The 16,919-nt window shown below is 39.8% G+C and overlaps 4 protein-coding genes across 6 annotated transcripts in view; 2 read left to right on the top strand and 2 right to left on the bottom strand.

The window, feature by feature from the left end:
• vps33b (VPS33B late endosome and lysosome associated) overlaps window positions 1-2,777 on the bottom strand; it is a 12,191-nt gene extending 9,414 nt beyond the window's left edge. The window contains exons 1-2 of one of the 2 annotated variants that reach the window (XM_046032262.1): window positions 2,662-2,777; window positions 2,204-2,339 (exon numbers count right to left, since the gene is read on the bottom strand). In XM_046032262.1, the coding sequence (XP_045888218.1) occupies window positions 2,204-2,299 (96 nt within the window). In that variant the 5' untranslated portion in view covers window positions 2,300-2,339; window positions 2,662-2,777. The other variant, XM_046032263.1, reaches the window with a different exon arrangement.
• hddc3 (HD domain containing 3) lies at window positions 2,713-5,606 on the top strand. Its single transcript, XM_046032265.1, has 4 exons — window positions 2,713-2,925; window positions 4,234-4,289; window positions 4,375-4,615; window positions 5,402-5,606. The coding sequence occupies exons 1-4, from the start codon at window positions 2,814-2,816 to the stop codon at window positions 5,530-5,532; spliced, it is 540 nt and encodes a 179-aa protein (XP_045888221.1). The 5' UTR covers window positions 2,713-2,813; the 3' UTR covers window positions 5,533-5,606.
• Window positions 5,607-6,876: 1,270 nt separating this feature from the next.
• mfap1 (microfibril associated protein 1) lies at window positions 6,877-12,820 on the top strand. The gene is made up of 8 exons (XM_046032264.1): window positions 6,877-7,090; window positions 8,050-8,266; window positions 8,376-8,520; window positions 8,632-8,819; window positions 10,560-10,829; window positions 10,922-11,081; window positions 11,765-11,854; window positions 12,237-12,820. The coding sequence occupies exons 1-8, from the start codon at window positions 7,003-7,005 to the stop codon at window positions 12,414-12,416; spliced, it is 1,338 nt and encodes a 445-aa protein (XP_045888220.1). The 5' UTR covers window positions 6,877-7,002; the 3' UTR covers window positions 12,417-12,820.
• Window positions 12,821-12,875: 55 nt separating this feature from the next.
• Window positions 12,876-16,919, bottom strand: part of hypk (huntingtin interacting protein K) — a 5,222-nt gene continuing 1,178 nt past the window's right edge. Inside the window, exons 1-4 of one of the 2 annotated variants that reach the window (XM_046032266.1) lie at window positions 16,654-16,852; window positions 14,398-14,453; window positions 14,094-14,145; window positions 12,876-13,129 (exon numbers count right to left, since the gene is read on the bottom strand). In XM_046032266.1, coding sequence (XP_045888222.1) covers window positions 13,034-13,129; window positions 14,094-14,145; window positions 14,398-14,453; window positions 16,654-16,815 — 366 coding nt within the window. In that variant the 5' untranslated portion in view covers window positions 16,816-16,852 and the 3' untranslated portion in view covers window positions 12,876-13,033. Of the gene's footprint in view, window positions 13,130-14,093; window positions 14,146-14,397; window positions 14,454-16,653; window positions 16,853-16,919 lie in introns of those variants that run through there. The other variant, XM_046032267.1, reaches the window with a different exon arrangement.

The raw sequence follows: 16,919 nt of genomic DNA, 5'->3' as shown, positions 1-16,919 counted from the left end.
AGCTGTGTGACGAAGAGAAGATGGAAGAGTGAAGACAAAGTCTACAACAATATACCCAACAGCAAAGACACACAATATGCTTTCTGCTGTTCGCAACACAAACAGGATCATTTGAGACTTGTAACACTGTTGTTATTTTGAGTTACATACTGTCAACAAATCCCACGAATAGACTATAACTTAGTATGTCTTAAACCGTCTCTCAATACTTCCCTGCCCTGTTTGTGGCCCATTGGTGTGAAGGGATTTTCCTTCTTTAGGCTAAAGATAATATGACACCGTGTTTCCCCAGGTGTCCGTCTTCAGATTCTTCACATTTGGATTGGCACTCCACTGTGTTATCACCTTGTACTGATTTTGCCATTCTCCTCGGTCAAGCTTCAACAACTACTTCTGCTAAAAAAACATCCTGAGCTCCCTGAAACCTTCTACATTAATAGAGTTGACCGGCTCACAAGATTTTACTACTAAAGACGGAAATATTTAAAAATGGGTCAGAAATATATAGTTTAATTTTATAAAAGGCAAAGCAATTTTCTAAAACAGCTGGGCATTGTAATTTTTTGCAAACGTTATTCAAAAGGGAGTCAATCGTGTATTTGTAGGGGACTACTGCTACGGTTTAACACATTTGGTGCTCTAGTGTGTATTTATGGCAGCAGGATGGTGTTTGTGCCACTACATTGACTCTGTTTGTGGTGACATCAGTGGGGCATCATCTTTGAAGTGAAAGATGTAGCCACCGTGACGTCACCCACTACTTTGTAGACCACCAAGTCTTGAGTTCGGCTAAATGACTGTGGCCATTTTGGTTTTTTGGAACCAGAAGTGACCATATTTACGAGAGGGCGGAGCTGTGGAAAGATACGCTGACAGGTCACCTTGGTAGCGACTTGTCACTTACAAGGTAGCCACACTTTATTGCATACCCTGCTTTGTCATCTGTTTTACTCTAAATGGGACCCTAAATCATCATGCTGTATTGAAGAAAATGTGAAACTACCGAATGAGACCGTAAAATCATTAGAAGATGAGAATAATGCTCATTTTGTCATAGAATTCTATGCGATTGGACTTTTTTTCAACCAGTGTAGTCGTCCCCTGCTGGCCATTAGAAGGAATTCAGGTTTAAAGGTTCAGTGTGTACGTTTTAGTGACATCTAATGGTGAGGGTTGCGAATTGCAACCAATGGCACAGTCACCGCTCACTCCTCCCTTTGCAAGCGCGTAGGAGAAGCTACGGTGGCTCTTGTGCTAAACAACACGTGTGGGTCTCTCCATTTGTCCAAATTTCACATTTCTTCTTACTTCGAACAAACCAGACTACAACGACTACCACTACTATTACTAATTCTTCTTCTCTGCATATATTCAACGTAGTGACGAAACACGCTCTGTAGAGCAGTTTGTCTGTTTGGGCTACTGTAGAAACATGGCGCCGCAACAATGGCGACTTCCATGTGAGAGGAATCATTTTAAGGTAATAAAAACATATCAGTTCATTGTGTAAGGTCTTTATACATCACTGAAAACACAGTTATGGACATTTTATTGCTATTTTGGGGCGACATTATATTGCTCTTTTGGGGCGAAGAAGGTTGTGGGTTCAAGCCCCGGTTGCCCCGGCCTTTCTGTGTGGAGTTTGCATGTTCTCCCCATGTCTGCATGGGTTCTCTCCGGGTGCCATGGCTTCCTCCCACCGTCCAAAGACATGCGGCCTAGGTTGATTGGTTACCCTAAATTGTCCTTAGGTGTGAGCGTGAGGGGTTGTTTGTCTATGTGTGGCCCTGCGATGGACTGGCGACCTGTCCAGGGTGTACCCCGCCTTTCGCCCCATGGCAGCTGGGATTGGCTCCAGCCCCCCCGCGACCCTGTACGCAGGATAAGCGGTTGACGATGGATGGATGGATATTGCTCTTTTGTCAATAGATCTTCCTAAATATTACACATTGGACCTTTAAGGCATCTGCATTGGCTTCACTTTTCAGACCCAGAGGTTCCCCCAAGCTTCGCACATAGTCCCAGCAAAAGTATCCCTTATTTTTCTGTTTTTGGTCACTGACAGTTGTATATTCAGATCATGCCCTATGTTTAAAACACTAAGCGATTTATACATGCCAGTCATATTACTAGTGGTATGTCTGCTGTAGGAGCAAGTTGGCAGCCAGCCAAGCCAAACTAAAAATATACATAGTATGACTACCTGTTCCAGAAGGTAGATGAGCTGATCTCGGGCCAGCCTCTTGAGCAGAGAGAAGTCAGGGAGCTCAGGGGAGTCTCTCCTCGCACTGTGAGCCATGCTGAGCCACAACGGGAGCAGGACAACAGTCACTCATCAACTGCACACAGAAAAAAATAACTCATTTAACGTTACAACCCCAGAAACAGAGCATGCAATGACGGAGAGGCTACAGCCAACAGAAACACACAGGAGAGGCAAACAGCTGTGCTGTGGTTAACCTATTACTAGCTACGTTAGCTTGTTGGCTAAAAACACATTCTTCACATCACACGAATATTCAAGTCAAAAACTAGCGTGAAAAATGCTGACACTAACATGGATATAGATTTCACAAACATGTTCAATAAATAGCAGCTGTTAAGCATTGAATATATGTCAAAACACTAGCAAAAGGGCGTTTCGCTGATAATGGAAGATACCTGCTTCCGTAGCTAAATAAGCGGAATTGATCCTATCAGCAGCTGTTTCCCCCCGGACACCATAAGTAACGGACTGCTACACTTTCAGAGGAGAGACGTTGGACTCAGAAACCTGACGCACTTTTTCTGTCACTAAATATTTTTTTTCCACCATGAATTCAGACGCAGTTTTATTGTTAGAGACTGTTCATTTCGCCGCAGAGAAACATCGTAACCAACGACGTAAAGACTCCGAAGGAACGCCGTACATTAATCACCCCATCGGTAGGTAGGAGTCTGTTTTTATTTTGTTTCCTGCTGCTGCTGCCAAGCGGTGCTGCTCGGAAATCTTCAGTCACTGATCAAATCTTGAACTGGTTTGACCATGTAGGATTTAAAAATAGTTTCTGATGTTTAACTTTTCGTATCAAATGGCTGTGACACTAAATAAAATCAATGTTGGACATTTAGTTAATTCTAGTTCTTAGAGTTAGACTAATAAATCGCAATATTTGTCAAGTGCAGTGTGATAAAACAGTATTATAATGAAGTACTGTGGCCTGCAGTGATGCCCTGCCCATGAATCTCATTTTCAAGATGTAAGAATACCTATAAGGTTTATTTGGTACAGACCACAAAAAAATGTCGCATCATAGTGATTTTAATAGTTTTCCCAAAATGAAAATTGTGATACAAAAAGGATTATTCCCATTATAATTTTGATTTGATCATATCGCAAATAGTAATATCTGTCTAAATAATCGCATTATGAGTTTTTTTTTTTTACCATGTCATGCAGTCCTTGGCTGATATTGGCTTATTGCCAATATGTACATGGCAGCAGTTTTAATGCTACCCACAGAACAAACACACACGTACAGTATAATATATGGTGGAGTGCTGAGGATGAATTAAGGAGTCTCACAGCCTGAGGGAAGAAGTTGTCTGCTGTGTATTTCAGTATCTGTGTGTTTATGTTGGCCGATAAGTAACAAAAAATTCCAAACTAGGTTTAAGTATAAAAAAACCAGTGTCTCTGTGATATATTTTGTCTACAAGAGAGCACTGATTTATTGTTGTAAAATGTTCCTCACTTTATAAAGCTCGGTCACAATTCTTGAAAAAAATAAAAATAATCTGAGGGATCTGTATCAATATTGATGTTGTCGTATTGGCCTCTAAAAATGCAATCAGTTGGGCTAAAATAATTATGGTTATATATGTTGACATTTAAATTTTACCCATTCATTCCCAAATAAAAGCTGGTATTTAGTCATTAAAGTGGTGATTACAACACAGTCCAAATAACAAATACCACATTGATTTGTTTAAGGACTTTAATGAATGTTTGCTGATGATGCCAAAAAGTATTTGATCACAAACCACACCATTAAAAAAAAAGAACTAATGAAGAAATAGTTTGAGTTGCAAGAGGATTTCAACTTAATAAGCTTTCATAAAATAGTAAACGTTAAAGTGAAATTTATTATGAATGCTCCATGTGCATTAGCCTGTAATCCTGATGTTTCAATAAGATGTTCTTGTTGACGTTTCTCTCTCTGGTAATCACAGCTCTGTGTATGTCCTTTTAAGGAGTAGCAAGAATCCTCAGCTATGAAGGAGGCGTCACAGATATCGAGGTTTTGCAAGTATGTTATCAGTTAGTTACTGTTAAGTGAGACTGTGAAGGACCGTGTTTCTTTACTAAGCCTGTGTGTTGTCTTTGTGTTGCAGGCTGCCGTGCTTCATGACACGGTGGAGGACACGGACACCACGCCTGCAGAGCTCGAAGCCAAGTTTGGACCGATCGTGGCTCGTATCGTTCAGGAGGTTACGGATGACAAAAGCCTGCCCAAACAGGAGAGGAAGCGTCAGCAGGTGGAACACGCGGCTCATTGCAGCCGCCAAGCCAAACTGGTCAAACTGGCTGATAAACTGTACAACCTGAGGGACCTGAACCGCTGCACACCTGTTGGTCAGCACCTCTCTCTCACTGTCACTGCTCTTATACTGTAACTGAGCCGCTTGTGGGAGTGTTTTCATTTTTAGGACTTATTTATTGTGTATGGCATTAAACATTTATGTGAAATTATATTATATATAATATATTATAAAGTACATTCATTGTACAGTAATTACACATTGCAATGTGAAACTTATAATAAAATAATGCATTAATCATTTCAATATAGGCACATCTATCTATCTAGATAGATAATTTTTTATTTTAAGAAAGACTATAATAATTTCCTGAAAGAGCTGGGCATTGTAGTTTTGAACAAACGTTACTCAAACACAAGTACAAAATGCAATTGTGGGGAGCTTTTTTCAGCTATGTTGGGTTTTAGCTACACAGGAAATACTTGTTAATAAGTTCAATTCATTGTTGGTTTTGGTCTCCACAGTGGATTTCTCAACTGTAAGACAAAAACCTAAAACATAACTGTAAAACATATTGCCTGTTTGAGTACACACAATAAAGTGTACCCAAAAACAAAAGTACTAATTTAGGAAAGAGTTGAATTATAGACGTGGTAACCTGTCTAACTGCTACTATTCCATGGACTCTGATAAAACTAATCTAACTTACCCTGTAAAGACAAAAGTAGCTACAGTTTTCAGGTAAATGTAGTGGAGTGAAACCTTAACAGTTCCCATTGAAGCACTGGTAGTAGATTCTCCTAAAATAGAAATATGCAAGTACCAATATTTAATGTACTTGGTTACCATACATTGTCCCTCTCCCCTGTGTGTTTGGTAGGTTGGACAAATGAGCGGGTCCAGGAGTATTTTGTGTGGGCTTGTGAGGTGGTGAAAAGCCTGAAAGGAACCAACTCAGCTCTGGAGGAGAAGCTGGGGGAGCTGTTCAGACAGAGAGGAGTCCGGCTCTGACAACACGGCGGAAAACAGACTATTACAAATTAAATTAAATTTGAATTCGTAATAAATTATACAAATACATCATATTTCATGTGTGTGGTCTTTTAATTAATGTCTTCATGTTTTGATTGTATAGTTAAATTGAGGGAAAACTGAGTTTGTTGTAGTGACATCAGGAAGTTTATTACACAGGTGTTAATAGTATTAGTGTTAGAAGTTATCAGCTAAAGGATGTCAAACTGCTGAGTTTGCTTCCTGTAGAAAGAAACACACACAGGGTCAATCACTCTTTCATGGTAATCACTGATTCTTTATCTGACATTGTGGAGGTTAAAAACTCAATATGTAATCAGAGTTTGCAGGATTGAAAGTCACATGGCAAACAGCATGATACTAAGCAAGTACCCTATGTGTCCACATACAAGGTTTTTGACTCTTTTTTTTTTTTTTTTTTTTTTTTAAGTTGCACTCAGTGTTTAATTTCCAGGAAGACAAAAATAGACGTACAGCTAAAAACAAGGACGAGTAAGCTGAACAAAGAGAGGTAAAAACTATTATGCAAATACAAGTAGGTGTAAAATAGGTGTAAATATGCAATGACCAACAACATACATTGACTATATGTCACATGCCTTTGGCGTGAGACACCCGGGTTCAATTCCCACTGCGACACATCCACCAATGTGTCTCTGAGCAAGACACTTAACCCCTATTTGTGCCAGACGCTTACGACCTCTGACATATTTATCAATTGTAGGTCACTTTGAATAAAATTGTCAGCTAAATGAGTAACTGTATATACAAGTGTTCCGTAGACTGTAAACAAATACAAGTAGTGCTAAGGAGTATATCCGAAGTACTAGATAATATGCATGAGGTCTATTTATAGTATATGCACTCCTAATGGACATTGTGCTATTGAGATAGAGGTGGCATAGTAGCAAGTAGGAGTAAAATAGGTGTATATACAATAACCAACAACCTACATGTCGAAATATATGTCACTCACATGCCTCTGGTGTGTGAGACGCAGGTTCAGTTCCCACTGCGACACATCCACCAAAGTGTCCCTGAGCAAGACACTTTGGATAAAAGCATCAGCTAAGTTGTTATTATTATTATTATTATTATTATTATTATTATTATTATTATTATTGTTGCTATTATTCCTTGAAATTAATTCCAGTCATTACATTAAAAAGCTTCACTCAGATCCACCCTTTAACTTAATGTTTATGTCAGAAACGAATGCTTCTGGTGATAAAATGGTCTAAAACGTCAGTAAGATGTGTTTTTGTTTGAAGTAGTGTGTAACTCTTGATGGGAGGAAGTGTTTGCTCAGAAAAAGTCTACTTCCGGTCCGCTCTCTCCGTAGTGAGTTCAACTTCCGTTTCATAGAAGCGACCACTAGCTCGTTTTGTCCAAGTAAAATAGTTGTTGTTTTTTTTACTTTGAGCTGTTGATACCGTCGACCGGGCAGTCATGTCTAGTCGCGAACACCACGACCTCAACATGAAGCTCCCTCCGATCCAGTCCACGGCCGGAGCCGTGCCGGTCCGGAATGAGAAAGGTGAGAAGTAGCTGTTGTTAGCTAGCAGGCGGCTAGCGGCGTGCTAAGTTAGCCAGCTAGCTTAGCGGAACCTAACTTCATACCAACAAAAACAACTCTGCACAGTCAGTCTGAAAGTATTACTTACTATTATTACTACTTTAGCTGACTTAAAAAAAAATAGCTGCAGACATTGCCTGCGTGCTGCAGAAGCATGTTGATGATGTAGGTTTTGGGAACGAGGTCAATAATCATTTATGGAGGAGATGTTTTGGGGGTCCACAAACTTCTGCTCATTCGTGTAGATGGAGGAGCAAAAGTGCTTCAAGAAACCCCACAGGAGCCAGTACAACAACACTAACTTTGGTTGAATCCACTCCTCTAGTCAATTTTACAGGGGTTTCTTGTTTTTCTGGTCATTTACTGTTCAGTAATGTTAATATAACAGGATCGGATCTCAGCAACAACTTTAAGGAAATGTAATTGACAGTTAAACAACCATAGACTTGAATATGAATATTTACTGATTAATATGCAGTCTATGGTAACAACACAAATTATTGTGTAAAAACCAACTGAGTCTCTTAGCAAAACACATCAATATAAATTATTTCCCCCTACTCTTTCCCAGAGCACAAGGTAAATTAATTGCTTGTTTTGATGAACCAACTATTCAAAATTCACAGATAATTATATGTAAAATGATATGAAACAGGGAAAGGCAGCAAATAATATTTTTGTTGCCACTTTACGTTATTTACGATTAGTTGACTATCAAAAACATTTTAGACACTTTTTCTGATTTATTCAACACCTAACATTTCAGCTCTATTGGATTTTAGTATGTGCTGATGAATAATTCTTAATTAAGGTATTTTAATGAAAACCCAAGTAGATTCAAGCAAACATCTGGACCTTCAGCATCACTGGGTGGGAACGCCTAGCTCGACTGAGCTCATTTTTGTTTCTGCATATCTCAGGTGAGCTCTCCATGGAGAAGGTGAAGGTAAAAAGGTATGTGTCGGGTAAACGTCCCGACTATGCGCCAATGGAGTCGTCGGATGAGGAGGAAGAGGACTTCCAGTTTGTGAAGAAGGGAAAGGAAATGGAGCCAGAGGTAGAGCTGGAGGAAGAGGTGGTTTCTGATCCACGTCTCAAACGTTTGCTCAACCGTGTCTCTGAGGACGTGGAGGAGAGGTATGACACTACTATTTAGATTTGATTTGATTGATAATGACTATTACAGTTTGTGGTGCTGAAATGCTTATTTGACCACGTTGCTTCCCGTTTTGATTTTTGTCCTCAGGCTTGCGAGACACAGACAGATCGCAGAGCCTGAAGTCGTGGTTGAGAGCAGTGAGGACTCTGATGAAGGAACTTGGCACCCAGAGCGTGAGGAGAGCAGTGAGGAAGAAGAGGAAGAGGAGGAAGAGGAAGAAGTGGATGATGAGGTTGCTATCTTTGCTGTGTTCTGAGTGTGCTTTTCCCCTTGTCACTAAAGAATATCTTTGTGTCTTTTTTTTATTAGTTATTTTAAGTATGGACTTTCTCATTCTGTGTAGGAAATTGAAAGGAGACGAGCGATGATGCGGCAGCGAGCTGTTGAACGAAAGAACGAGGAGATGGAGGTCATGGAGGTGGAGGAGGAGGTGAAGTCGGGGGAGGAGTCCGAGTCCGAGTCTGAATATGAAGAATACACAGACAGCGAGGATGAAGCAGAACCACGGCTCAAACCTGTGTTCATTCGCAAGTATGAACTGAAACAACTACAAACGTTTCTCAAAACAAATGCACCTTAATCCATAAATGTTCTGGCAACTTTCTTTGTTGATGTCATGTGGGGGGCAACAGGTTTCTGTGTAAGATGCTCATGCAGTTTGCAGTTTAGATCAGGGCTCTCACTACAGCTCCAGTGAAAATAAAATAAGTAACATCCCTATATCATGCAAAATAACAACATTCCTGTACATGATGGTACCCTGCATTGTCTAGTTTAACAGGACAAACATCATGTTCCATCCGAGCATTGCTTCATTTATTTAGAACAAGCATGCCGTGTGCGTTAAGTTATTTCTAAGTAGAAATGTCTACATGTGAATACAAAAAATCTCCTAACTGTGGACTCTCAACTTTTCTGTCAGTCCGACCCTTTTTGAAGTTGAAAATATTTCGCGACCCCCGCAGATGGGACAAAATACATTTTTTGCAGTGAGAGGCGACTCGTGCGCGACGTCATTTGTGTTTTTTTTTCCCCATTGTCCAATCTAATGAATGGAGACAAGGGCCCTCAGTTGTGCTGACTGAAGTTTACAGTTGCTTGGATTGTCCGGAGACTGCGACGAACTGTCCCCGACTCATCCTAAAATAAGCCTTAAACCATCATTAAGACGAAGCCCCTGGACCAACTGGAAGGCTACTACCAGCGGTGCCCACACAGATCTCCCTTTCTCTGTCTTCCGCGTGTTTGTACACCTCACACGCTCAAAACAGTGCCAGAGCAGGCGTCCTCTGTTTGTCTGGTTTTTTTTTTTTAAAGCAGATGTTTTTAGCAACAAAAGACACAAACCTGTGAGTTGTGATCAGGTTTCTGCTAATATGACTGTTATTACTTAGCGGCAAACCAAAGGTTACACATGCTGGCGCTATAATCTTTGATTAGACTGATAGGACAGCTGATTCGGTGGTTGCCTAGCAACATTAAAAAAAAAATTCAACCAAAAAAGTCATTGCTGTGCGCCTCGCTTTTTTGAACCTGCAAAGCGCTTTCTGTCTGATCGGGGCCTGATTCTTCTTTGTTGTTTTATAGCGCCACCTACTGGATTAAACAGCACAAATATTTAGTGTCCACCCAAAGTGATTCCATATAGTCCGTCTAGTTACTTAACTTAAAAATAACTAGACTAGGCTTAGTAGCCAGTGGTTCTTAACCTGGGGGTCAGAATAAAAAAGATTATTCCAATTCACATTGCTCCATTTAAATAGTTTTTAGGGGCCCCTGAAGGGTGAAATTGTCAAGTATTTCAAAGCAAAAAGCAGAAATTACATACAATTCAAATTGTTTAATTCTAATTTTGTGAAAGAGAAATATGTTATTGTTATAAGAAATATAGCTGTTTAGATCCATCCATTGTCAACCGCGTAGCCTGCGGGTTGCGGGGGGGCTGAAGCATATCCCAGCTGACATTGGGCGAAAGGTCCACCCTGGACAGGTCGCTAGTTAGCTGTTTAGATATTATTGGGTATTTTCTTAATGATGATAAAACATTTAAATTTAATAAAACAACATTTACAAGCTACACTGGGCAAACATGAGGCAAGTAGCTCTAGTGTAAAGCAGGTACAATTCTGGTCTGATTTGGTCAGTCTTAGGGCTGGACGAAAAATTTGACTTACTGAAGTTACTCACCTATTCGTAGTATATAACAGACAAAAAAAACAATAACACTGGATGGAAAATAGGATGTTTGATCTGTGTCTTCTCTGTCTACAGAAAGGACAGAGTCACAGTGGCAGAGCGTGAAGCAGAGGAGTTGAGGCAAAGAGAGCTGGAGGCTGAGGCCAAGAAGCAGGCGGAGGAGCGGCGGCGCTACACCCTGAAGATTGTGGAAGAGGAAGCTAAGAAGGAGTTTGAGGAGAACCGACGCACACTGGCTGCTCTGGACGCTTTGGACACCGATGGAGAGAATGAGGAGGAAGAATACGAAGCCTGGAAAGTCAGAGAGCTGAAACGCATCAAGAGGGACAGAGAGATCAGAGAGCTGTGAGTAAACACAGTGACTTGAACTGTTTATTTATAACTCTTTAGTGCTGTTGTTGTCGCTGAGGGTGGTAATGAGTGATGTGTGTCCTCAGCATGGAGAGGGAGAAGGCTGAAATTGAGAGATTCCATAACATGACGGAGGAGGAGCGCAGGGCTGAGCTCCGCAACAGCGGCAAAGTCATCACCAACAAAGCCACCAAAGGAAAATACAAGTTCCTCCAGAAGTACTACCACAGAGGAGCCTTCTTCATGGTCAGTCAAGTCAATTTTATTTATACACTGCAATCTCACAAATCTGCCTCAAGGGGGTTTAAAGTCTGCACAGCATAGGACACCTTCTTAGACTCATAATGTAGGCCGATTTTAGGTGTGTCGGATTCATCTGCTCCACGGGAAACATTTCAGGTGACTGTAGTTTACAGTTAAAAAGATGTTTCATCCAAATTCCAGTTAATCTAGTCTTTCAAACACAATGAAGACATCCAAGAGAAGTATAGGACTGCTCCTCTGATGACTGATCTTTAAATTTCTGCAATTCTGTGCAATAGCATGCTCCATTGATGGGTATACTTGGATTGTTGATTCATCATTCTCTGTGTTTTATTGTAAAGATAAGAGTCTGGTTAAATTAAGCTTCTAATAATGTGAAGATCAGTATTTTCACATTAAATCTAAAGGCGTTCCTTCATAGCTTAATATACACACAGCTCTGGTTCTTTTTAAGGGTTTTAAAGCCTGACTGATAAAATAGCATGACCAAATATTATTGTAGTTGATAAATTGCAAGTTTTTGCCAGTACAGAAATGCTAAAGAAAAGGCTGAAATGTAGAAACACGTCTTGAGGGCAAGTTCTGCTCAGTAAGTATGTTGGTCAAATGTTTACAGTTTGATGTCGTTCAGTGGTCTGTAACTGTTCACATGGTTTCTGTCACAGGATGGGGAGGACGACGTGTACAAGAGAGATTTCAGCGCCCCGACTCTGGAGGATCACTTCAACAAAACCATCTTACCCAAAGTCATGCAGGTCAGCTGCTTTTGCTCATATTTCATGTGTTCAACAGAATGTTGTATAGCTGAACTATTAACCTGTGTTAAATCTTAAAATCTACATTTATTAAAATCATATTCGGTGTTTATATGATTATGGGAAAAAATCAACAAGAATCCTGAGAAGGACTTTTTGCCTTTTTAAAATATTGTCGTCCTTTGAAACATGTACCAAATATATAAATGCATTTCCCAATCCAATTTTTCACCTTAAATTTGGGCATACATTATCTGAAACATTTCCTACACATACATGCCAGAATAACGTGCATATTTCGAGCAGGTTTATCTGCTGGATACATTTCCCTTTGAATGAAGTCTTCTGATTCGACCTGTTATGGCTTGTTTTCCTTCTTAAGGTCAAAAACTTTGGGCGGTCTGGACGTACCAAGTACACCCACTTGGTGGACCAGGACACCACATCATTCGACTCTGCTTGGGCCCAGGAGAGCGCTCAGAACAGCAAGTTCTTCAAGCAGAAGGCGGCAGGCGTGAGGGACGTGTTTGACCGGCCCACAGTGAAGAAGAGGAAGACTTAAGATGTGGAGGAGACTTCACCCGGCCCACACTGCAGCTTTAGAGACTGTCCAGAGACAGAGCTGCATCCCAGGATGCCGATTCCCCTTTCCTGGACTTTATGTTGTGGAAAGAAAATAGACTGATTCCACCACTTTAATGAACTGTTTATCTACCAGAAAGGTGCACCATCATTTAAAAAAGTTAATTTAATGTTGGCTCCTCAGCTTCTACTTAAGATCACATCACACCCAGATACCTCCTTCAGTTTTAAAGCAGTGGGTTGTGATATCATTTTGTATAAATCAGCCTTTAATAACAGTATGTACTGGATGTCTTGCATTGCCCTTTTTTTCCCCTCTATAGTTGTGAAGCTACAAGTATTGTAACTTGATTTCGTGAATAAAACTTTTTAACATTTTAAAAACCTTTCCAAAGAGTGCAAAACAAGTATTAAAATGACTAATCACAGGAACAAAAAGGAGGCAGGTCAACTTTTATTTTAAAAAAAGAAAGATGGATTTACGGTAACAATTACTTCGCAAGAGTTTAACCGCTGAGTTCAGTTCAGCCCCATTGTCTCGATGAGCCCTGGTAACAAAAACAGAGTGAAGCAGTCCAGTGTGTAAATGCTGTTTGTTCAGTTGGTCAGGGCCACCAGAGCCTCCACCACGTTCCCCATGTGTTCCCTCAGACTGCGCTCCGCCACGGCCCTGGAAATCTCCATCTCTGACATCTGCACAGGAACACGAACATCAGAATATGATCATAATGTAAGAATCGAAAAATAGGCTTCAACTAAGTCACAAAACTAGTTGTGCATAACTTTAACTTGTTACAGACTTCATGAAATGACACAATTGCAAGTAATCGGTAAGTGGGATGCACAGTTAAATGGGAAAACTACAGTCTGCAGACCATTTCTTGATTAAACATAATGGTGACTCAGGAAACGGTGCACAAGGTCAGGTCCGTAAAGAAATGGTTTCCTCAGTATTATGTGAAACTTGACTGGCCTGCACAGAACCATATGTTCTATGCCTTTGTGACTGAACGGGTGACTATAACTGGCAAATATCTGCTGCAGGTTATAACGTCGTGGAAAACCATCCCAAAAAAGTGGAGGCTGTAAAAGCAGCAGATTAATAATGCTTGTAGTTTGTGAATGACATCTTTCATTATCACATGGGTATACTGTTCCAGTATCTACATACATTCGCCGATGTGATCTACCAAATAGATGTGTGGCTCGACAGGCTGATTTCTGTATTTTTCCAACCCTGGTCCCAGTTTTACATATTTTTGTGTCGAAATGACTAGTAAGTAGTAGAAGATGAATTCAGGTGCCAGTGGCTGCAAAGTATTCCTTTGGCGCAAAATTACGTCGACAGTGTTTTTTTGCTCCGTCTAAAATCTCACGAGAGGTGAGGTGACGGAGGAAGAAGACGATTCATGACGTTGACAGACACCTGGTTAAATATCCTGAGCCTGTTTGTGGCAGAAAAAGCAGTATTTGTGGACGTCATTTAGACGGGCACAGGCTGCGGCTGCTGGCTGAAGCCATCCACTGCACAGATTCCAAAACTTGTTGCACCCACTAATCATTTCAACCCCAAAATATGTGAAAACAGGGTTTAAAAATTCAGAAATTATCCTTTAACATCACAAACAGATTCTTAGATTAAATAAAAACTACTTACAATTAGTTCCACATCCTCTTTTTTGATTGTGACTTTGGCCAACTCTTTTTCTCTGGAAGCAAAACAACACAAAGAGAGAACAATCAACAGGTTCTCTGTTTTCTGCATAAAACAACAGACTGCAAGCAAGACGGTAAAATATAAAATAAATCCCTCAACCTGCAGATTACAAACGCTACTTTCCTTCTCTTGGTCATCTGTGGGTTTGCTTTTCGTGGCAGCTCGGCGGTAATGAGCCGATGCTGCTGTTACACACACACGTTCTGCCAACATGTAAAAGCTGGGAGGGTGACGCTGATCTTACCTCTCTTGTTTGGCTTTCTGTTCTCGCGACCTTCTGTCCCCAATCACTGACATTGCCTGAAAGAAAAATAACGTTATTTATTAGTATTTATGTCATCTTCACCCAGTTTCAAATATGAAAGCCACAGTAAGTGTAACACCACAACAGACAACGTCCAACAGGTTTTATTTAACTAAAACCTCTGTTTCACCCATGAACAAAGGGATTCACCTGTACTCGAGTACATTTTATCACAGTTTTCCCACCATTTTAAGGTTTTAAAATATAACAATCTATTCGTTTTAAAAAATAAAGCACAAATCAGCTGCTGTACTTACGTATGTGACATTTGACCACTATCACAATCTAACTTTGTTGACACTATTAATAGCACAGTATTGAACACAATATCTCTCATCAGAAATACTTTATTGATCCCCAAGAGGAAATTCTTGTGTCACAGAATTTCCCCAGTGGCTCATATTTCACTTTCATCTACTAATGAACTCCTCTCCATAATTTTGGCTGATTTAACAGAGTAAGAAACTGGGGATGAGACATATATTGAGACTTACCATTTAGAAGAAATTGTTATGTAGTATTCTTTTTAAGAAGTAGTTATTTATCTTATTTATATAGTTTAAAGTTACAGGGAGAGTGCACATTAATAGACATTTCTGCAAATGTGACAGTTTAGCTAGCTTGGCTAATTTTCGACTGCAGTCCCTGATACACGCTTGTCATCTAATTTATATACTGCAAAGCAACATAATAATTCACGTCTCCCTGACAGTGGACTTTACATTCCTGAACATATATGGTTAGATAGATATATCATATACTTATTTTCCACAACACATTACAGGTAGAGCATCTGCATCTTAAAAGTAATTCAACCAGAGTTTCAAAAAAGACAAATTTACTTTTAGTGGTTCAATGTCAAACACTAAAGAAAGAGCAACAAACAGCTTTGAACTCATGAGATCTGATTACAGAGAAAATATTTCCAAACATTATTCTGCTGGTATGTTTTATCTAAAGCTGAAGAAAAACGCTGATTCATTGATTAGTTAATTAACAGAAAATTAATTGGCAAATATTCTGATTATCGACACCTTATTAGTTGTATAAATAAACAAACACGGAAAAAAATCTTTACAATATCTATCTTGGGGGTTTAGACCAATCAAGATGTCTCTGTGGGCTCTCAAAACTTGAGACATGTTTCACTACTTTTTATTAAATTTTTTATTGTTAAATTAAAAGAAATAAGCCACAGATCTTTCAATAATAACAATAAAAAAAAAGATTGCTAGTTGGAGCCCTAGTTACTCATCCTTATCCTGTCCTTTGATAGTGTTTTGGACCTGGTTGTGTTTTTTTGTTGTTGTTGTTGTTTTTTTAAATATATATATATATATATATATATATATATGTGCAATGGATAAGACGCCTGCCTTTGATGTGAGAGACCCGGGTTCAATCCCCCACTGTGTCCCTGAGCAAGACACTAGTTACTCCAGAGGCGTGCGACCTCTGACATGTATAGCAATTGTAAGTCACTTTGGATAAAAGCGTCAGCTAAAATAATAAATGTAAATGTAACATTTAATTCTGTATCCCTCCTAAAGCTTGATAGAAGCTTGTATGAACTATTAATACAATTCATCGCACCAATTAATTTCTACAACTTACATTTCACACAAGTCAGTTTTGCAATACAGATGTAGAAACGACACATAATGTGTTATTTAATAGAAAGACTACTCCGAATGTTTGGTCCCACTTGACATCTTGTCACCATTAGGAAATTATTTTGACTATTTTGGAGAACAGTGGTGTTGAGAATCCCAGGAATGATTTTCTGTAAATACCAATCTGACATACTTTAATTGTAATGTTGGTTTGACGTTATTCTACTAATATTGTGCTAGTTTAACTTGTTTCCTCTGTTTACTTGTGTTAATTATTAGTTTATTTGTCACTGTCTTGTTACAACGTTGGTTCAATGAAGCAAAAGGGGAAAAAAGGGCATGACAGCTTTAGCTAGCTAAGTTGGCTATGAGGCAGTTAGCCAGGTAGTTAATAGTTTACTGCACAATTACCAATGTTGCTAACTTTCTTTTAGCATGTGGTATTCAAATAAAGCTCTAGCTAAAGACATAGTACACAACTTTTGCAAGCTAACCCCTTCGCACGGTTTGGTATCACTGATGATGTACCGACAGTGCAGCCAGCAGTGGCCGCATGTGGCTAACGTTAGCCCGGAGCTCTCACCGTTTCTAAATCAGAGCTGGAGATTTCCTTCTCCTCCGCATAGTCCGTGACTCTCTCCAGATCAGCGGCTCCGCTGTCATGTTTCCGAGGCTTTTCTGCCGGCTTTCCAGTGCAGTTTTCGTCGGCTTCCAGGTCCAAATCGACATCTCCCTCTGCCGCCATGTTTGCTCCAGTGAGGCCGGAACTAAAAGAAATGTTCCGTTAAACCTCGGAGAGTAAACTGGGAGGGACCGGAAAGGAAAATTTTAAGAAGAAATCCGTATATG

This window comes from Micropterus dolomieu, linkage group LG20 (assembly GCF_021292245.1).
Source record: "Micropterus dolomieu isolate WLL.071019.BEF.003 ecotype Adirondacks linkage group LG20, ASM2129224v1, whole genome shotgun sequence".
Lineage (NCBI taxonomy): Eukaryota > Metazoa > Chordata > Actinopteri > Centrarchiformes > Centrarchidae > Micropterus > Micropterus dolomieu.
Note: the sequence above shows the minus strand (reverse complement) of the source record. Positions and strands in the feature narration are given on the sequence as shown.